The sequence below is a fragment of the Corythoichthys intestinalis genome, chromosome 7 (genome assembly GCF_030265065.1).
Source record: "Corythoichthys intestinalis isolate RoL2023-P3 chromosome 7, ASM3026506v1, whole genome shotgun sequence".
Lineage (NCBI taxonomy): Eukaryota > Metazoa > Chordata > Actinopteri > Syngnathiformes > Syngnathidae > Corythoichthys > Corythoichthys intestinalis.
In genome coordinates this window covers 47,878,753-47,901,161 of record NC_080401.1, presented here as the reverse complement: position 1 = coordinate 47,901,161, position 22,409 = coordinate 47,878,753, and the positions used below count along the sequence as shown (strand labels likewise).

Sequence of the window (22,409 nt, the reverse complement as noted above, 5' to 3'; positions counted from 1 at the left end):
CCATTACTTGAATTGCATATTGGCATATGGCAGAATGGTAAATGTATTGCACTTGCGAATACCTTTCTGGCTTATGACCCAGTCAACAAAGGATTTAATAAACATCTAAGGATTTAATGAAAGAAAAAAATGCATGCATTATTTTTTATTAATGGTTGATATATTGAGAGAGGAAGTATAAAATGGACTGTGGCAACAAAATATTCAGTTAGAGCACTCCCCTTTTTAGTGATAGCATTAACGTGATAAGAACAAGTGAGTTCAAATGAAAAAGTCTGGATTCAGCAACTTGACAGAAATAACGTCAGAGGAAGTGAAGATAGGACTTGTGGTTGGTTACTTTAGTAACAAAGCAGCTCCGGGGAGGGAGAAACACAACATTCAGAAGATACTTTTGAAGAAAAACATGGATGAGCTCGGTAAGGCAACTTTAAAACATTTTATTCTCAGTGATTCTCAAACGACTTCATTGTGATTTTAAAGCAACATCATATGACGAATCTGTAATTTAGAACGCGTTACAATATGAAAAATGTCTTCTCAACGTTGTTTTTGGCCTTAATTTAATGGTTTGTAATGAGATCTATTGCCTATAGTTAATACTGCTCACTTTTGGAAATTATGAACACTGTCAGAGTGGTATCAATTTTGCAACGATATTTTTCCTACAATTTTTGTGATTGTTTTCCATATATTACACAGTATTTAGCAATTTAAGATGGGCAAATATTAGGGGGAAAAAACCCTCATTCTGATGCAGTGCAATTCAGTGCCACTAACACCATTTAAAATGCATTTTAAATGAATAAATAAAATGAAAAATTTTAGCATTTTAAAATGATATTGGATAATATCCACATCGGTTTTGGGCTAATATGCATGTTGCCTTCAAAGTGAATGTAGAAGCCTTCTGCCTTTGTACAAGGAACAGTCACAGCTTAGCACAGCATTCATGCTTATTGACCATTAGGTGTCTTCAAACTACGATGCATGGGACTTGTTATGTGAGCAGACAATTTGCTTTCATGCTGCAAAAAATAAATGAACAATAAATGATTGAAAAATAATGAATATGTTAAATCCAAGACCGCATATATCGGTAACAGTTTGACATAGGTATTGGATTTTTGGAGTTGGACAATATCTGATTATCGGTCATTGGTTAAAAAATAATTATTGGAGAACTCTAATAAATACCTTCATTAATACAGGAAGGAATTAAGTATTTGAACACCCTGCGATTTTTCAAGTTCTCCCACTTAGAAATTATGGGCGGGTTTGGGATTTTCATGGTAGGTGCTCACAGTGTTGGATTTTTAAAAACAATTTATTTGTATTAAACTTCTGCAAATAAGTATTTGTACACCTGTCTATTAGTGATAATTGTGAGCCTCAAAAACGTGTTAGTCGCCTTTAAAAAGTCCACCTCCACTCCACTTATTCTCCTAAATTAGTGGAGAAGAGGTGGACTTTTTGAGTCTCACTTTTTTACCTTTTTGAGGCAGTTAGCTGCATATAAACCTGTCCATCTCATATACTGCAAAGAGCTGTCCAAAGACACCAGAGATGGACTTGTAGACTTCTACAAGGCTGGACAGGGTTACGGGCAATTGTCAAGCAGCTTGGTGATATAAGATCCGCAGTTGGAGCAATTATTCGAAAATTGAAGAGAGCTAAACATGACGGTCAATCTCCCTCGGGGCTGATTGACTGGGGCTCCATGCAAGATCTACCTCATGGGGTCTCAATGATCCTAAGAATGGTGAAGAATCAGCCAAGAACTACACAGGAGGAGCAGGTCAATCACCTGAAAGGAGCTGGGACCACCATTTCTAAGGTTACTGCTGGTAATGCACTAAGACGTCATGGGGTAAAATCATTCATGGCACGGAAGGTTCCCATGCTTAAACCAGCACTGTTTAAGTTTGGCAATGACCATTTGGATGACCCAGAGGAGTCGTGGAAGAAAGAAATGTGGTCATATGAGATCAAAATGGAACTATTTGGTCTTAATCCCACTCATAGTGTTTGGAGGAAGAAGAATGATGAGTACCATCCCAAGAACACCATCCCTACTGTGAAGCATGGGTGTGGGTCTTCCATCATGACAATAGCCTGATGCAGACAGCCAGAATACTCAAGGAGTGGCTTCGTAAAAAGCATAACAAGGTTCTGGAAAGGCCTAGCCAGTCTCCAGACCTAAACCCAATAGAAAATCTTTGTTTCTCAGTGACATTCCAGAAACCTGATTAAGCTAGAGAACATCTGTGTGGAGCAGTGGTGCAAAATCCCTGCTGCAGTCAGTGCAAATCTGGTGAAAAGTTACAGGAAACGTTTGACCTCTGTAATTGTAAACAAAGGCTACTGTACCAAATATTGACACTGGACATCTCAGGGGTTCAAAAAATTATTCGCAGCACCATAATTCAAATAAATTGTTAAAAAACCATGCACTGTGATATCTGGATTTTTTTTTAGATTGTCTTTCACAGTGAACAAGCACCTACCATGAAAATTTCCAACCCGTCCATCAATTCTAAGTGGGAGAACTTGCAAAATCGCAGGGTGTTCAAATACTTATTTTCCTCACTGTATCAGTGCAGGTGAAACAAGCTTAAAATAAAGATGTGTGCCTACTCTCACAAGATTATTTCAGCAACTTCTGCTTCAGTAAAGTCATTACATCATTTCCTAAGGAAACCTGTTTTTTTAGATGAACCTCCAGTAGATAACATATTACATGCTTTACAGGAAACGCGATAATATGAAATTGTTTCAACTTCAAACACCCACAAAAGCAGAGTTAATTTGTCAAATGGGAAGACAAGTAAAAATTAATCACAGTGACTTTTGAATGTGTTATGTTCCAGATTTGTTGTTGGAGGAGCTAGCCCTCAATCCATCTGCTTCAAAAGGCTCTAATGCTGAAGAGGTAAATGTAAAGCAGTCATACTTTCTATGTAAGCCTTAAGGCCCACATTTGAGTAAAACACATCTAACAATATTTGTGTTTTGGTGAGACAAAAATGAGAGGAACATTTGAACTTAAAGAACATTGATATGTAATACAGCGTATTTTCATGACAAAATTTCAATTCATTCAACAAAGACCTGATAAACTGATTTAAAAGATTTGGTTAGCTACACAGTAGACTGTAAATGACAACTGTTAAAAACAAAAAACGAAACAACTTTTGATTATTATTATTATTTTATTACAGGTTTCAGGTGCAACCAACACTGGACGCAACAGCGGGATTTATGTAATAGTCGACAGGTGTATACTAACTTCACTCAAGGGTAGCTTGTGAATGAAGTACAAATGAAAACTCCACTCTTGGACAAAATCCATTTGCCTACACTTGTCCATGTGTTATTTATTTTGGCCTGTTGATATTTTTTCCCCAAAGTAATCCATTCATTAGTTATTAAAAACGCTTTGATAACTGATACCTTGATACGATAGATGCCGCTAATTTGCATCATCCATAGAATTACACAGTCTGTACTTTGTCATGATAATTTCTTTATAATTTATTATTTTTTAATTATTTGTTTATTATTTTATTATGTATTTTAATTCATTTTCTAAACTTGATATTAGCATCTACTTTAAACACACACACACACACACACAAAAAAAGTGAAAGCTTTTATGTCTTAACTAGAAACTGTAATTTCTGGTGAAATTACTATGGGGCTTTGCTGTGGGGAGACACAGGTCTTGGCCCCGCCCAGGTTGATCTGGGGACATTTGGGGGACAATAGAACGTCACTTCCTGTTGATTTGGGGACATTTCGGGGACATGTCCTGGTGATATCAGGTCATTTCCTTTTGATTTGGGGACATTTGGGGACACGTCCTATTGACATCTGGTCATTTCCAGCTGATTTGGGGATATTTTTTATTTTTATTTTTTCCATTGAAATTGAATAGGAAATTTGGCCATCTATGGCCGTCCATGACTTCGACTTACATATGCGCCGATGGAATCGGGGACATTTAGGGGACACGTCCTATTGATATCTGGTCACTTCCTGTTGATTTGGGGACATTTTGGGGACATGTCCTGGTCATATCAGGTCATTTCCTTTTCATTTGGGGACATTTGGGGGACATGTCCTATTGATATCTAGTCATTTCCTGTTGATTTGGGGACATTGTTTTTTTTTTGCCATTGAAAATGAATAGGAAATTTGGACGTCCATGGCCGTCCATGATTTCGACTTGCATATGCGCCAATGGAATCGGGGACATTTGGGGGACACGTCCTATTGATATCTGGTAATTTCCTGTGGATTTGGGGACAGTTTTTTTTGCCATTGTAAATGAATGGGAAATTTGGACGTCCATGGCCGTCAATGGGATCGACATACATGCGTCAATGGAGTCCAAGAACATTGGCGTCAATAGAATTGACATACATGGCCATCAGTGGCATGGACGTAGATAGCCCTCATTGGCAATTGTGTTCTTGTGCGTCAAAGCAATGTGAAGGACATTGGAAATGAATGGGAAATTTGGACGTAAATGGGGTTATACTTAAACCTTTATTTTACTGTACAGGAACCAGCGTTCTTTGTTGAATTATGGTAATTACACATTGTAGTCCATACTAATTTTTTAAATGTTTTACCTTGATCTCATTTATTTATTTATATCATAAAATCCTAGCATTTGAACTGGATGTGCAGAGTTTGCATTTATCATATTTTGGTTTCTGATGTTTCTGCCGTTGTAAAGTATTAAGACACCCCCACCTCAGGCAGCTTCAAAAGACTCACCTAAAGGACTGGACTCCATTTTAGAAGATCTGATCAGCCTTGACTCAGAGGTGAGGTATTTATTTCGTAGCATCTACCTCATAGTCAGGTTCTCAGTTCAAATCCCGATTCGAGCCTTGCTGTATGTTTATGTCCTGTTTTTTTTTTTTTTTTTGTATTTCTTTCAAAACTTATCATTGGTGGGAATGTTGAGTGTTTTTTGTCTATATTGGTTGTACTGGCGACCAATCCAGAGCAAGGGCGAAGCCCCGTTTTGTGGGCGTGAATAGGGCGTGGTTGGGCGAGGGGAGTGTCTAAAACAAAGGTAAGATGATGTGTGGAGCTATGTTTTATATAGTGACTTACTCACCATACCCCAGTGACTTACTCACCATACCCCAGGGGTATGGTGAGTAAGTCTAAAGTGTTCAGCAAAGGTTAAGACACAAAGGGGCCTTTTTTTTTGTGCGTATATAGGCAAAGTGTCGTTTTAGACTGAGCTGCCCCCAATTTACATTATTTATTCCATTTCTTTTAACTGCTAGCCCTCGATCGAATTGGAGGAGAAACTGGTACGCTCAGTGGAAGGTTGACGCGCACTTGGTATGAGGAAGTATAATAGAACTACAAAAAAAATTGCATAATTTTACGCAATGAAAATAGTACGTGATGAAAGGATGCGGCATTAAAATGAGAATGTAGACATGAAAACAACAAAAAAAGGAACCGTGTGAAATGAAAATGAGTTTCATTTTCCAACATCAAAATCAAAAGTTTAACAGCAAAATTATTTGTAGTAAATTTAAAATTTGAAGAAATTTGAATGGGAATTAACTTAGACATTAGCTTGCTCGCTAAGCTTTATCAGTTTTGAATTTGAAAAAAATGAGTTATTATTAGGGCTTTCAAACGATCAAAATTTTTAATCGAGTTAATTACAGCTTAAAAATTAATTAATCGTAATTAATCGCAATTCAAACCATCTATAAAATATGCCATATTTTTCTGTAAATTATTGTTGGAATGGAAAGATAAGACAAGGTGGATATATACATTCAGCATATGGTACATTAGTACTGTATTTGTTTATTATAACAATAAATCAACAAGATGGCATTAAAATTATTAACATTCTCTTAAAGCAATCTATGGATAGAAAGACTTGTAGTTCTTAAACGATAAATGTTAGTACAAGTTGTAGAAATTTTATATTAAATCCCCTCTTAATGTTTTCGTTTTATTAAAATTTGTAAAATTTTCACTCAAAAAAATAAACTAGTAGCTCGCCATTGTTGATGTCAATAATTACACCATGCTCACTCATGGTACTAACCCATAAAATCAGTTGGAACCAAACGCTAGCAGAGGACGCCAAACACCAAAAAACAAGTAACAAGCGAACATTACACTGTACTGTCATTTTAGTCTGTCTGGGCGGGGCATGTGCATTAATTGCGTCAAATATTTTAACGTGATTAATTTAAAAAATTAATTATCGCCCGTTAACGCGATAATTTTGGTAGCCTTAGTTATTATCATTATTTTATTATTCATTATATGAGTTTATTACTGAATTCCACGGGGTTCAGTGAATGCACATGTGAAACTAATGGATTTGGAAGCTTTAGTGAGGTTGGGCATAGACTTCTTAATATATTGTCGGCTCAGATCGGTCATGCACTGCGCCTCGCATTCAAGTAGGGGGCCACCTACATCAAGAGGATCTATTCACAAACACGCACGCAGCGATCTAACACCAGATTTCTGTTGAAAAAGTAAAGAAACAAACAGAAAGGATTGTCTCAGGAGTGATTTGTTCGACGATTCAAGGTAATAATTAGATTTTTCGTACCATGCATGCATTTTGAAATGGTGTGAAAAAAATCAATGGGAGAAATTAGCCACTACTGCATTGGCATCATAGTTCGCAATAGTTACGTAAAATAAATGATAACTGCACGTTTTTTTGCTTTTAACCAAGAATCGACACCGTTTTACATCAATATCTATGAAGATTTTGGGGATTTTAGCATTTATTTACAAGAATTTTTACCGGAAAAACTGTTTGCATCAGGCGGCCGCTAGCTACATTCACTAACAGACTAGCATTGTACTTCGACATATTTACATTAAATAAATGCTAACTGCACTGTTTTTTTGCTTTCAACCAAGGATCAAGACTGTTTTACGTCCATATCTATACAGAATTTTGGGATTTAAGCATTTATTTACAAGAATATTCACCGGAAAAGCTGTTTTCATCAGGCAGCTGCTAGCTACATTCACTAACAGACTAGCATAGGACTTCGACATGTTTACGTAAAATAAATGCTAACTGCCTGTTTTTTTTCTTTTAACCAAGAATCGAGACTGTTTTATGTCAATATCAGTTCGGGGATTTAAGCATTTATTCACAAGAATTTTCACCGGAAAAGCTCTGTTTGCATCAGGCGACCGCTAGCGACATTCACTAACAGACTAGCATTGTACATTGACATAGTCATGTAAAATAAACGTAAACTACACGTTGTTGTTTTTTTTGGGGGGGGGCGGGGGGGGGGGGGCTTTTAACCAAGAATCGAGACTGTTTTACATCCATATCTATACAGAATTCGGGGATTCAAGCATTTGTTCACAAGAATTCTCACCGGAAAAGCTCTGTTTACATCAGGCGGCCGCTAGCTACCTTCACTGACAGACTAGCATTGTACATCAACATATTCACGTAAAATAAACGCAAACTGCATGGTTTTTTTGCTTTTAACCAAGAATCGAGACTTTTTTTACAAACCCGTATCTATAAAGAATTTGGGGATTTAAGCATTTATTCACAAGTATTTTCAATGAAAAAAGCTCTTTGTCTGGGATTCCACTCGGTCAGCTTTGACGGCCTCACCAACAATGCAGGCCCCCTATTCATCAGCCCCGCGCCCCGTGAATACATTATGAAGTCTATGGGTTAGGAATAGCTGGTTTTAGTGTTGTCAGTAAGGGCACCGAGTGAAAAGACCGTCCCCTTGCCACCCCTGCTCGGCTCAAGGGTCCCGTGGATATTTATTGCACCAGGGCCCTGTTCACATTTGTTTCGCCACTGATCCGGAGTATACATAATCTCTCCCTCAAACGTCATCCAGACTGTTTGCTCTTCTATTTGCTGGCCCCAGGATAAATTGATGACAGATTGATGGCTGAACTCATGAACTTGACCATTTTCATCAAAAGGGGGCAGCATTGTTCCAACATGCATTTCAATACAATCCAATGTTTTCATCACTCAGCTGACCTCTGAGCAATTAACTAATGTCTGTCTCCTAATTCGCATATAGGAGGCAGAGGCTTCACCACTTCTACAGAAGCAGACTCTTGAGAAGAAAAAAAATGGCGCTCAACTGGATTCCGGTGCAAAGCCTTCAGCTGGGGGCAAAGATTCAGAGAACATTGATGATCTTCTTGGAGGACTGAACACTGACTTGAAAAAGATGGGAGTGCATACCGTGCCCAAGGGCCACTGTGCTGCCTGTAACAAAGTTATTGTGGGGAAGGTACTAGAAGCCTACACAAACCAACAAATACAAGTTACTTTAGAGTTGCAAACATAAAAAAAACAAAAAAACAAAACTTATTTGCTGTCTTGTTCAGATGGTTACAGCATTGGGTGAAACGTGGCACCCCCATCACTTTGTGTGTGTGGCGTGTAAGACTGAGCTGAGCACCACAGTGTACTTTGAGAAGGATGGACGTCCATACTGTGGCAAAGACTTCGAGCAGCTCTGTGCTCCACGCTGTGCATACTGCACCAGGCCTATTACGCAGGTGAGATGACATTCATCTTTAGCTATCATTTTTTTAATGCTTAAGGATGCCATAAAAAAACCACAAAAGCCCTACAGTAACTGAGAGGGATTTTGTAAATGGTTTCAATTGGAGAAAATGGGCAAAGATATACAGTGGTATAAAAAAGTATCTGAACATTTAGGAATTTCTCACATTTCTGCATAAAATAACCATCAAATGTGATCTGATCTTTGTCAAAGTCACACAGATGAAATAAACAGTGTCTGCTTTAACTAAAACCACCCAAACATTGATAGGTTTTCATATTTTAATGAGGATACAATGCAAACAATGACAGAATGGGGAAAAATAAGTAAGTGGACCCTCTGCTTAAAGAGACTTAAAGAGCAATTGAAACCAATTTTTACCAAAAAATTTAAGTCAGGTGTGTGCCCAGTCACTGATGAGTGATTTAAAGCTGCCCTGCCCACTATAAAACACACAGCTGGTAAGAATTGTCTTGATGAGAAGCATTGTCTGATGTGCATCATGGCTCGGTCAAAAGAGCTGTCTGAAGACCTGCGATCAAGGATTGTCGTTTTGTATAAAGCTGGGAAAGGATACAAAACCCATCTCTAAAAGTCTGGATGTTCATCAATCGACAGTCAGAGCAGTTGTCTGCAAATGGAGAGAGTTTGGCACTGTTGATTGTCTCCCAAGGAATGGCCGTCCACCAAAGATGACGCCAAGAGTTCAGCACAGAATACTCAGAGAGGTAAAAAAGAACCCTAGAGTGCCTGCCAAAGACTTACAGATATCACTGGCACAGTCCAATATCTCTGTGCACACATCACCTATATGTGAAACTATGGCCAAGATTGATGTTCATGGGAGAACTCCACGGAGGAAGCCACTGCTGTCTAAAAAAAAACAAAACATTGTTGCTCGTTTAATGTTCACAAAAAGCACTTGGACATGCCACAGAAGTTTTGTGCAAAATATTTTGTGGACTGATGAAACCAAAGTTGATTTGTTTGGGAGTAACACACAATGTCATGTGTGGAGTAAAAATGGAATAGCTCAACAACATCAACACCTCATCCCCACCGTGAAGCATGGTCGAGGGAGCATCATAATTTGGGGCTGTTTTACTGCCTCAGGGCCTGGACAACTTGCAATCATTAATGGAAGAACCAATTCAAAAGTATATCAGGATGTTTTGCAGGAAAAACCTGAGGCTGTCTGTCAGACAGGTGAAGCTAAAAAGAGGATGGATGCTGCAACAAGACAATGATTCAAAACACAGAAGTAAATCAACTTTAGAACAGTTTCAGAAGAACAAAATACACGTTCTGAAGTGGCCAAGTCAAAGTCCAGACTTGAACCCCATTGAGATGCTGTGTCATGAGCTAAAGACAGTGATTCATGCCAGACATCACAGGAATCTGACTGAACTACAGCAGTTTTATTGAAAAGAATGGGTCAATATTAGTCCTGATTGATTTGCCAGACTGATAGCCAGCTAAAGGAAGCGTCTTTGATGGTTCAGAAACTTATTTTCCCCCCGTTCTGTCATTGTTTGCATACTATCCTCATTAAAATATGAAAACCTATAAATGTTTGGGTGGTTTTAGTTAAAGCAGACACTGTTTTTCCATCTGTGTGATTTTGACAAAGATCAGATCACAGATCACATTTAATGGTGATTTTATGCAGAAATGTGACAAATTCCAAAAGGTTCAGATACTTTTTCATACCACTGTAGAAGATGGAAACCCATGATTATTTAAATAAACAAAAACAAAAAACAAACAAACACAAACCCCCTGTAATGTTCAGTTTCTTAGATGCAAAAAAAAGGTAAAGCTGAGTGTTTGGGTGTGAGGCTGAAACCATTTTAATGTTCCACATGGGAGTTTGGTGTACTCCCGTCGTGGTTGTTTATATTGCATTGTTTATTCAGAGAATGCAGCTGGACAGAGAGAAACAAAAGAACATAGGGAATACTGATACAAAAACCTAATTAAGCCTAGCCCATCTGTTATGCCCTCAACCAAATTTGGGAACAGAATACAGATTTGTGGCCTCTGTTATTGATCATTGTGTCAAAATTGTTCTGAGTCATAAAATGATCAGTTTTGAATTTGATGCATTCGTTACCATGACTTAACATTCAACTGTGTTTTTCTTAGTTATCTTTGCTTGCTCACTACATGTCTGCTCCTGAAATCTTTATATATCCGCTAAAATAAGTTAGTAAGCCAAATCAAGTTAAAATAAACAGGGCTAAACTAAAGCAATATTAGTCTAAGCATGCTACGTATGAACTAAACTAAGCAAAGCTAAGCTAAGACTTAATGTAATTGACCCCATATCTACAAGACTATCTAATGTTATATGTTAAGTAAACAGCATATAGTGCCTTAATAATTCCTTGGATTTCATTTTCTGCAGAATATCTTGACAGCTCTAGACCAGACGTGGCATCCAGATCACTTCTTCTGTGCTCACTGTGGAGACATCTTTGGAGATGACGGTAGTATGATGAAACCTACTGGGATGGGGGTAAATGAGATTACTGAGAACGTGTGTTCAAAGGTTTCCTGGAGAAGGATGGGAAGCCTTATTGTTCCCGGGACTTCCATCGACTCTTTGCACCTAAATGTGCTGGCTGTGGGGGGTCAGTGATGGATGATTACCTGTCTGCAGTCAATGCTACATGGCACCCGGAGTGCTTTATTTGCACGGTGAGCTCCTTTAAACTATCATTTCCTGACACACATTGTCTTCTTTCTACTCTTTACACCAGGGGTCCCCAAACTACGGCCCACGGGCCGGATACAGCCCAAATCCGGCCCGCCTCCACATTTGGTCCGGCCCCCTGAACAATACCAGAGAGCATTTTGAATTTTTTTTTTTTTCTCAATAGTGTTATTTATTTCCTGGCCTTTTTCTGTGAACAACTCAGAGAGGGTTATTTGGTTATTACCAGGGGTGCACATAAGTGGTCCGCATGCGCGCATGCGTACTGGACGTAGACAAACGCGCTGGCCCTCAACGGCTTCCATACGCTTTTGCGTACCGATGGCTGACCACTGTATTTGCGGCGGACACGAGAAAATCACTTCTCAAAATGTCAAAGAGGCAGGCCCCACTAAATAATTATTTCCATGTTCCCCCACCACCGCCAAAAGACAGACAGACGACAGAGACGTCACCGGAGCTACCGAAAAAAAGGACTTTTGCTGAAAAGTGACTGCAGGAGGTACCATGGCTAGAAGCAAATGATGCTCGCACGGAAATGTGGTACGTGAGAATCCCAATGTCGCTGATAAGAGCAGCGCATTTTATGTAGGGTCAAAGAATTTCAGCCTTCCAAACTTTGAAAAGCACGAAAAAAACAGAGCATGTGGCAATTAAGCAAACTATCGATGTCAGACAGGACCCCACTCGCCCTGTGGACAAGTGGCGGAATAAAGTTAATCAAGAACAGCGCCATGCACTGACAAACGTGTTTTTGCTCGCAATTCACAAAGCTAAACATGTACGTTCAATGAGCTTTTATGAGGAGGACATCCCACTTTTACAAAGGCTTGGAGTTAATGTGGGAGGCAAAAAAAATATACGCAAACCTGTTTATTTCTTTACATTTAGCTTCGAAGTAATGGCAATTTTGTTGTGCCAGTTGATAATCAAACATTAATTGTTAATATAAGTAATTCAAGGTAATTGGCTCTAAGTAAAGCTTGTCATAACGTTATCGCAGGCGGGTCGGCTCTCAAGCTCAATGAGGACCAAGTCACATCTCCAGGTCCTCCTCTGAGAACCTGAGCAAAAAAAATATGTGCACCCCTGGTTATTACAGTATCTATTTAATTAATAGTGTTATTATTATTAAATGGTGTTACACTTATATAGCACTTTTCCACCTTTCAAGGCGCTCAAAGCGCTTTACACTATCTCACCATCCACCTACTGGTGACGCAGCACCAGGAGCAACGTGGGGTTCAGTATCTTGCTCAAGGACACTTAGGTGTGTTCATCAGGGCGGAGAATTGAACCCACAACCTCTGGGTTTGGGGGACAACTACTCTACCACTGAGCCACGCCACCCCACGGGTATTAGGGCTGTCAAAGTATTAAAATCTTTAATCGAGTTAATTACAGCTTAAAAATTAATTAATCGTAATTAATCGCAATTCAAACTATCTATAAAATATGCCATATTTTCCTGTAAATTATTGTTGGAATGGAAAGATAAGACACACGATGGATATATACATTCAACATACGGTACATAAGTACTGTATTTGTTTATTATAACAATAAATCAACAAGATGGCAATAGCATTATTAACATTCTGTTAAAGCGATCCATGGATAGAAAGACTTGTAGTTCTTAAAAGATAAATGTTAGTACAAGTTATAGTAATTTCATATTAAAACCCCTCTTAATGTTTTCGTTTTAATAACATTTGTAAAATTTTCAATCAAAAAATAAACTAGTAGCTCGCCATTGTTGATGTCAATAATTACACAATGCTCATGTAGTGCTGAAACCCATAAAATCAGTCGCACCAAGCGCCAGCAGAGGGCGACAAAACGACACAAGTAACAAGTGGACATTGCAAATATACTGTCATTTTAATCTGATTGAGCGGGGCATGTGCTTTAATTGCGTCAAATATTTTAACGTGATTCATTAAAAAAATTAATTACCGACCATTAACGCGATAATTTTGACAGCTCTAATTATTATTATATCATTATTTTCATTTTATTTACTTTTTTCCCGTGAAGAATCCGGAAAGGGTTATTTGATTGTGGCTTTCTGAAAAACAATATTTTTTTACATTTAGGCACTCCTGCAATCGTCACACTTTTTCTGTTACAAACTGACCCCGGCCCCTCATCAGGGAAGGGAAAAGTTATGTGGCCCTCACAGGAAAAAGTTTGGGGACCACTGCTTTACACCCTCAAAATAAGCTTATTTGAATCTCACCGGATAGCCACACAATTTAAGATCTTCATTGAAATTAATATTGAAATAGGCGGGTGGTTGTGGGTGGTCGTGCACTCATGTGCCCTATTCCCGGAGGCTGGTTGAGGGGCGACTCGGATGGGTCATGGCTCTGGAACATGGATGGTGTTCCATTGACTATTGCCACGGGTTCTCCAAACAACACTACTACTACTTGCTCACTCACATTACCCCATCACAGTCCTGACTTATCCTCTCCCTTATTATCCACCCTTCCATAGGGTGTCCCCTTGTTAAGAGAATATAAAATTGTTGGCACCAGGACTAGTAATCACAGAGCAAAATGGCTACTAGGGGTGTGACAAAATATCGAAATGGTGATATATCATGATACTTTGTATCCCAAAAGGTTATCGATATGCTCCTGCCAAGAATCGAGATACCGTTTAAAAAAAGTGCAAATTTAAGAAAACAAAACAAAACAAAACAAAAAAAAGGCTGCCATTGACGGTGCTCGATGACCAATCCATTTAGACTCGGAACGTTCGTTCATTCAAAACCAGAGCATTCACAGTCATTCGGTCCGATTTTCGGGGCATTTATAGGTCACTTGCTTTTCTTTTTAGGGCATTTACAGGTCATTTCCTGTTGAGTTTGAGTCACTGCCTGTTCTGCCTTTGGCGATGTGTGTTAGATTCTATTATTGACGTTCTTGTTTTGAAATGCATGCCTTTTAGTTGGTGGCGCTTTCAGGCCCAAGTGGGGGCGCACTCGCTCTTGTTTACACGAAGAAGAGCGCTTGCATCCGAAGAAGAGCACTCACATGCCAGAAGAAGACAGACGGCTACGAAGCATCGAGTGAGTGGGCGAGTTAGAGAGAAAAATACAGCCGCGAACCTACGTTCATTGTTGGTGCTTGTAAAATACCTCTACAGAGGCAAAGCCTGTATGTGTAATTTTTTCTGTTGTTGTTGTGTGTTTTCCACTCGCGATCGGACATTTAGAGACAGTTGTGCAGTTGTTTGAACGATGCTGATGCTAGCGAACGCATGCAAACCATTTGTGTTGTTGTTGTATTAGAAGCTAATTATCATTTATTTACGTTGATGCGAACATGTTTGTTATTGGGGACGAAGTTGATTTGTATTATTTCTGTTTTTTAGTTTCACTCTTCAAGTGATGGTGTTATAAAGACGGCCAAATAAAGTCAACAAATTACACGGACGTCCAGCATCGTCATTAAGAGTTTAGCTCGCTGTATAGCCAGGACCGAGCCGTAGTGTCCTGGTGATGACAGTACACTGCCTTTTCATTTGGCTGATTCCCAGGTCACTTCCTGTTCTGTAACGCAAAATAAACAGCAAGTGACCCATAAAACACCCCAAAATAAACAGGACGTGACTGAAAATCAACAGGTAAATGACCTTAAATGCCCCAAAATTACTCATTGCCTGGCATTGGCTGCCTCTGACGGCAATAGACGTTCAATCCGTTTGAACTGGGAGGGTGGCAGCAAATGGACGTCTACTAGTGATAAACTCATTCCAATTCACAGTAGAAGCTTGTTTTTCTGTTTATTAGTTTTTTGAAGAATATGAATGATTTCCTAACCAATGTATCGAAAATCGTTGTATCGCTATATCGTCAGATCATCGTTATCGTGAGCTTTGTATCGCAAATCGTATCGTGAGGTACCAGGAGGTTCCCACTCCTAATGGCTACTCTACCCACAGATTGAAAGAATTCTTAATTGAAGAATGGATGGTCACAAATGACATTTGTAAAGCAATCATGCATTTTCTCTAATTAAAACATCTCACAAATTCCCTCAGCAAGGGCTTTCATGCTTTCTTATGGCTTCCTTGAACCTTACAAAATGATGGCTACATTTCACTCAATGCTTTGATAATCTGTATATGACAGCAAAGAACTTGTGCAGCCTTTTAGTATCTTCCCCACACTACAATAACATTGTTACATTCAGTACCGTGGCCAAGCAGTCCCATCATTTCCAAGTCAGTGTTCAGTCCTCAATGATCATCAAAAACAAAAAGCATTTTTAAAAATTTTAAATAGAGCATCTGAGCACTTTTACCTCCTGCACCCATTTAGGACTGTCTAAAGCCCTTCTCCGACGGCCGTTTCATGGTACTGGACGGGCGCCCGCTGTGCGAGGCTGACTTCAACTCACGTCAGGGCACCCTGTGCGGAAGTTGCCATCAACCCATCGTGGGCCGCTGCATCTCGGCCATGGAGAGCAAGTTTCACCCGGAGCACTTTGTGTGCGCCTTCTGTAGCCAGCAGCTCACCCAAGGAATTTTCAAGGAGCACAAAGGCAGCCCGTATTGCCAGAGGTGCTTTAACAAACTCTTTGTATGAAGTGTAAAAGGATAAAAAGAGCAACTAATCAGTTTGAGTCAACTACTGCTTTACTGCACAGGTCTTAAACCTGAAGATACTGTGGAAACATTTTCACTTTTATGCCAATGGGAATGAATAAAGTTTGAATTTGCCAGATAATATTTCCCTGACCCCTTTTTTTCTTATTATTTCGTTGCTACACACAAACAAACAGATTTGTTCCCTCTCCCAAAAAAAATAAAAATAAATAAAAGTCTATCACTAATACAATCGCATGGTAAAATTTCAGTTTGAAATACCAGCCACCAAATGGTGCTACCTTTTCCCATCAAAAGTATACAATAAAATTTTTAAGTTTTGCTTTTTACCAGGAGATGGTTCTGCTTTTTAACTCATTTGCTCCCAAAAACGTATAAATACGTTCAATTTTTAATTGTTTCAATGGCCCAAAGACGTATTTATACGTCTTTTAGACATCTCTGGGTCGTGATTCAATTTAGCTCCAAAGCACAAAGCTGAAAATCCATTTTAAAGCAATAAAACTGGCCACTGGAGGGCAGTAGCGCATTTGGTAAGACCCGCAACCCGATTCAACGGCAACAAACGGCCAAGCCGCACGCCCGGGCGCCGGCGGAAGACGACCGAATGGATGCCAGGCGGCGGACGACCAATCAGAACAACCGGTAGGATGCCCGGAATGCCAGGCGTTGGACGACCGAGCAGACTGAGCAGGACCACTAGTGCAGCGGACGATGCCTTTGAGTCCATGCTGCTCGTGAGCAGAGCCGGCAGAGACTAAAAAAAAAAATCATCTTTATGAGACAGACGGCGATGAGGGAAAAGTTTAACCGGCTGTCGTGGCCAGAACAGCGTCATCTTTCAGTAGTTATGTGTAAATAAATTGTTACTTTACCATCAAAACCTCTATTTGTCTTGTTGTTTATCTTATTTTATAAAAGGAAAACATTATTCAGATGTTTGGGATGTAACTAAAGCAAAAAATAGCTGTGTATAAGTCAAAGTTATGTTTGAAATGCATGCTTTCACAAAAAGCTTACTTTCTCTGGTTTTTCTGAAAATTGCTCAAACTAAGCTATGATGAAAAGATCGTGTGTCGAAGAAATCGTATGACGAGGTACCACTGTATATTAAAAGTAAACAAAAATTGCTGCTGTAATTTCATTCTTTTAATAAGTCATGTAACTTGCTACGATCCAAGGTTTTGAACAGGTGTGATACTGGTGTGTGGCCACAGCGTACACATCTGATGTTGCTCACAGTGGTCCTCAATGTGCTCAGGGAGCTTACGTGTCTGCTCAGACACATGAAAAATTAGAGGGAACATTGATTGTAACATGTATTTGTTACATGTTTTGATCCATTTTTGGATGGATTATATTTAGTTATAGTCAGGGGTGAAAGTGGGCCAGAACGGTCAGGAACGCAGTTCTGGTATAAGATTCGGGGCCAGAACGCAGTTCCGCTATAAGATTCAGGGCAGGAACGCTGTTCCTGTATACGGTGCTTTGATACCGAAAATATGACAGCAAATGTCAAAACGCTATGTAAAAAAAGTACAAAGCTGCCACACATGCATTTCATTTCCAAGAAGAAAGCAATCTACCAACATCAGATTTACATACACAAGTGTTAACAACAAGCATAATAAAGTGCTTGTGTAGCGTAATCCGTTTCCACTGATATTTTTTATTTTATTCCACGGACGGCATGGAGGTTTCCCCAGCTGCTGCAGTTATCCGAGTCTGACATTGACGAGTCACGTCAATGTGTGAATGTGCGTAGCAAAGCTAAACGCCTGGACTAATTTATCCATTCAATTGGCTGGCATACTGACATGTGATCACCAGAGATAGTTGCTCTGATTGGTTCAAATGTGCATGTTTTCTGAAACAAGAAAAAAAAATGGCAATGCAACAGAAAATGGATCAAATCTTTTAAGAGCAGGCAAAGAGTTAAGGAAGCTTATTTATCATATTTAGTTTTATTTGCTCTGATGGGGAGGTTCAGAATATCTTAGCTGTCAATGTGTACTTTGGACTTTTATTTGTTCATTTATGTTAGGCTACTTTTTCATTTCATGATTTAAAAAAGTCAATGTTTGCGTGATCGTCAAAATATATTCCATTTCACTCTGCATAATATAAGTCATTTGTACTTATCCTTCTTAAAGTGCCTGTGACACGAAAAAGCATGTTTATTTCATAATACACGCGGTATTTTATGCCCCTGAATGATATGGACCGCTTGGATGTGTGTGGAAGCGATAGCTATTTTTATTTAGTTTTTTGAATCCCGCGCCATGAAAATGAGTGACTTCCGGCAACAGTCTCGAGTTGAGAAAAAGGGCGCTGTGACGTGTACGGTAGAAGACGTCCTCTCCACGCTACAGTGTACTGTTGTGTATGAGGACGAAGGATTCAGCTGATTTTGCGGATTAATATGTTTCTTTTTCGCATCACGCCAGCCAAACGGCTGCAGAAAAATCATTCTGTATGAGGGAGAGGCGTATGTGCCTTTTTGGAGTTTCAAAAGGTTCCCATTCACCGTGGATATTTACTGTGGGACCATTGGACTTACGAGGAAGTGAGTAAACATCTTGTTTTGTATTATGTCAAATACGAATACAGCGATTACATAGTAAACACTACAAACTTCCTTTAAATGAAGGACTACTTACGTTTGATCATTGACAGGCATGTAAAAAGCTCTCCTAATGCTCATTAGCAGCAGCACGTTAGCTGCACAACAACTCCAGCCACCCTCCTCCGGGGAACGAACTGTAAATTGCTCTCCGCCGGGCGGTTTGCCGATCCGCGAAGGCAATCGACAGCCGGGTCGTCATGTCAAATAATCCAGGATAGTTATGTGTGATTTTCCGCTTCGAAGACTTTGAAACATCACTCGGTTCGGGTTAGCATGTCGGCTAGCTGTCACGCCTTCTGGTTTCTTTACATTCTCCAAAGCCGGGGAAGGGAAATGACATATGTCCGATTTAGGTGTCATAAAATATCGGTCGGGAGGTGCGACAGTAAAGGTGAAGTCGACAGTTTTGACCATTATGGAGTAATTTTGCCATGTCGTCCTGAATAAATGCATTTTTATTATTTCATATTCCATTCAGCACAAGACTGTTATTTGTCATGACCATGCCATTTATTTAGCAATTGGGGAAAATACTTGGATAAAAAGAATATCCTGTAAAAATATTGAAGTAAAGAGGCAGAAACAATGGCATTTTGCCGCTCTCTTCGTCGCGTTTTCCTCGTTGTGAATAGTTCCCCCTCGACGGGCTGACTGGCGTTTCTCAAGCCATTTATATAGCTATTGGGGAAAATACTTGGATAAAAAGAATATCCTGTAAAAATATTGAAGTAAAGAGACAGAAACAATGACATTTTGCGGCTCTCTTCGTCGCGTTTTCCTCGTTGTGAATAGTTCCCCCTCGACGGGCTGACTGGTCCTTCTCAAGCCATTTATATAGCTATTGGAGAAAAATACTTGGATAAAAAGAATATCCTGTAAAAGTATTGGAATAGAGAGACTGAAACAATGACATTTTGCGGCTCTCTTCGTCGCGTTTTCCTCGTTCTGAATAATTCCCCCTCAATGGGCTGAATAGTAAAACCGATGAGCCCAGTCTACCGCTGACGTCATTCACCTGTTGGGGACGCTAAAGCCCTAAAATGATAGGCGTGGCTAACCGGCAGATTAAAAGACTAATTTCTCGTCATCTGTGCTTTGCTAAATTGTTGTATATAGTCGAATTGTCTCAAAATATGATTCTAATTCACATAATAATGCCATTTAAGACTTTTTTTCTCGTGTCACATGGTCTTTAAAGTATGTTACTTATATCTTTATTATTTAAAAACACTACAAAAAGTATATGTTTACATTTTCTTCAATTTTAATATACATCATATGTTCTTAAGTAGTTAAAACTGAGATTTGGCATTTAGTATGTGAGGAAATGAGGGAAAATAAAAATTAGGAGATGGAGGTTGGGGTTATAGCTGTTTTTGTTAACTTTTATTTTGAAAATCTTTGAAAAAATACCATTTTGAATGAAAATCAGTTTTTTAATGTTTTATAGGAATACTGACCAAAACGGTTTTCTTTGCATTTCAGAAGTTTAGGACCCCCCCCCCAAAAAAAAAAAAACCAAATATATGAATACATAAATAAATAAATAAATAAAATTTCTTGCTCCATGGCGACCTTCACGTCGGGGAGTTCCGGCAAGAAATTCTAGCCACTTTCACCCCTGGTTATAGTATACAAATGTAAGAAAAAAAATGTTTGCATGTGGCGCGTGCAACTGTACACGGGAAGATAACTGCAAAAGCAGGATATACTGAAGGTATAATGAATGTTTTTAACCATGACTAATTCATTTTATGTATTTGCACTTCATGTAAAACTGAGGTAAAGAAGTAATTTTCACAGTGTTGATGCCATTACATGTTATATTTAAATTGGAAAACTTCCCCATGTTCTCATCATTTTTGACAGTGTGTTGTTGACAAGTGGGCTAAATTCACAAATGTTTTCAGTGAGGGCTAGACATTTTATTTGCTTTTCATGAAACTGTTTTAATGTCCATGCTGCTTCTTAAGCTTAGATTGGCGGAGGCTGGCATAGGAGCCGTAGCGCCAACCGGAGTTTCCTCTCCAAGCCTCTAACCGACCGATTGGCCCCGACGCCGCACGCACTTCACCCTGCAGACATCCTCTTCATCCTTCACACAGATGCCTTTGTATCAGCACATGGAAGATTGATGAGGGGGCTCAAGTTAACAAAGTCCTTTTTACTGTAGACAGCGCGTCCAAACATCACTGCGGCGCTTGATCAACTCACTTCAGGTGACGAGAGACGCATCCACCGCAAAGTGCTCTTGTGTATTTTTCAGAGCAAAATTGTACCAGCGATGAACTTTGCGTGTCGAGCGACAATATTCATTCCTTTGAATAACAAATGGCAGCCAATGACTCAATTTGTTCAGTGACTTTGCTCGTAAACGCTCCTATTTCAAATCTTCCAACTTTCCCTCTCGAAATATCTTGGTGAAGTACACAAGTGCTTAAATGTGTCCTTTTTGGCACCTGTAATTAACCCGATGTCCTAAAACGCACCATCTAAGAAAGTTTAATACCTGTCCAGTTTTGTTCACACGGAGCCAAAAATGTTTAAACAGAATGTAGGAAATAAAAAGAGACTGTTAAACTTTAGAAGTGCTAAGTAACATGGAGCCACGCTGCTCACATTAAACTAGCAAACCGCGCTTTTATGAGTGTTACGTCACTTTGGAACCACTTTCTTATAAAGTGACCTCAGTGTGCCTTAAAGTTGACTCGCTCATTGTTTTGCCTAACTAATATCCCGTCGCTGACCCTGTGCAGCATCGTATCTGTTCCGTTTTTTTTTTGGGCCTTGTCCAATGCTTTCTTTCAGCTTTTCTCTGAGCCACTCATTCAGACTCGTTGTTTCGTGAGCGCTTACAGAGGCAGGCATTATTCATGCTGTCATCGCTCACCTCTTATAGTCTGTATACACCACATGAGTCTTTGCATCATGGAACAAGTGTCAAAGCGTCGTTAATGAATTCTGACAATGGTCGTCTTTATTTATGACAAATGAAGGCCTTGTTCAGACTGTCAGCCAATATTTAATTTTTAGCCTATCCAGATTGTAACTGGATGGCTGTTTTAGAATAGAATAGAATAGAATAGAATAGAATAGAATAGAATAGAATAGAACGCCTTTATTGTCATTACACAATATGGGTGCAACGGTTTGCGGTTCAAAACCGAACTGTACGGTTCGCCCTGTACGGTTCAATACGCCTTTATGAACCGCGCCTTTTCGGTTTTGAAATTAATTTATTCCGAACGCTTGTGGAATGAATTGGTCGAACTCTGTGTGACTGTGTGTGACGTGAAGCACAGCTGTGGAGAAATTCCCGCCCCGCAAGTAAATGTCGGATCGATGTCAAATACCTGTGTAATAGAAGCCGAGTAACGCCCTCTCTCGCTTACGAGCGAAGTGAAAGTGAAACAAGAAAGAAAACAAAAAAGTTATGGCGAGTGGAGGAGTGGAGAGACCGAATTTTGAGGAAGCACCGGCTTCTTTCAAATCTGCGGTGTGGCAACATTTCGGTTTCCCCGTAGACTACAATGTGGAGGGAGAGAAAATACTGAAAAAAAAAATTAAAACAATTTGCAAGCATTGCGCAGCGCTTGTTTCCTATGCTAATGGCAACACTTATACATGACTTCGGCACCTCAGCCGGCATCACCCACAGATATCACTTTCTCAGAGCAGGTAAACCCCGAAGATGACACCAGTGAAAACACACGGCGGGCTTCGTTAATTTATTTGCAACGCTGGACCCGCGTTAAGATTTTCCCTCACGGACATATTTCTCCAACAACGTAATCCCCGACATTTATTAAATGGCACGCAAAGCCATCGAAGATGATTTCGCCAAAGCACATAGTTTCGCCCTGAC

General features: G+C 39.5%; 2 protein-coding genes across 5 annotated transcripts in view; one reads left to right on the top strand and one right to left on the bottom strand.

Moving 5' to 3' along the window:
- Window positions 1–22,409, bottom strand: part of scyl3 (SCY1-like, kinase-like 3) — a 324,580-nt gene that overhangs the window by 34,311 nt on the left and 267,860 nt on the right. The window lies entirely within an intron of this gene.
- lpxn (leupaxin) lies at window positions 291–16,029 on the top strand. Of its 2 annotated transcripts, XM_057841178.1 has the most exons (9): window positions 291–419; window positions 2,871–2,932; window positions 3,222–3,277; window positions 4,745–4,835; window positions 8,091–8,306; window positions 8,404–8,577; window positions 10,993–11,074; window positions 11,137–11,285; window positions 15,632–16,029. In XM_057841178.1, the coding sequence occupies exons 1-9, from the start codon at window positions 407–409 to the stop codon at window positions 15,896–15,898; spliced, it is 1,110 nt and encodes a 369-aa protein (XP_057697161.1). In that variant the 5' UTR covers window positions 291–406; the 3' UTR covers window positions 15,899–16,029. The 2 variants fall into 2 exon arrangements, with proteins under 2 accessions (XP_057697161.1, XP_057697162.1); XM_057841179.1 differs by lacking the exon at window positions 3,222–3,277 and having other exon boundaries at window positions 292–419.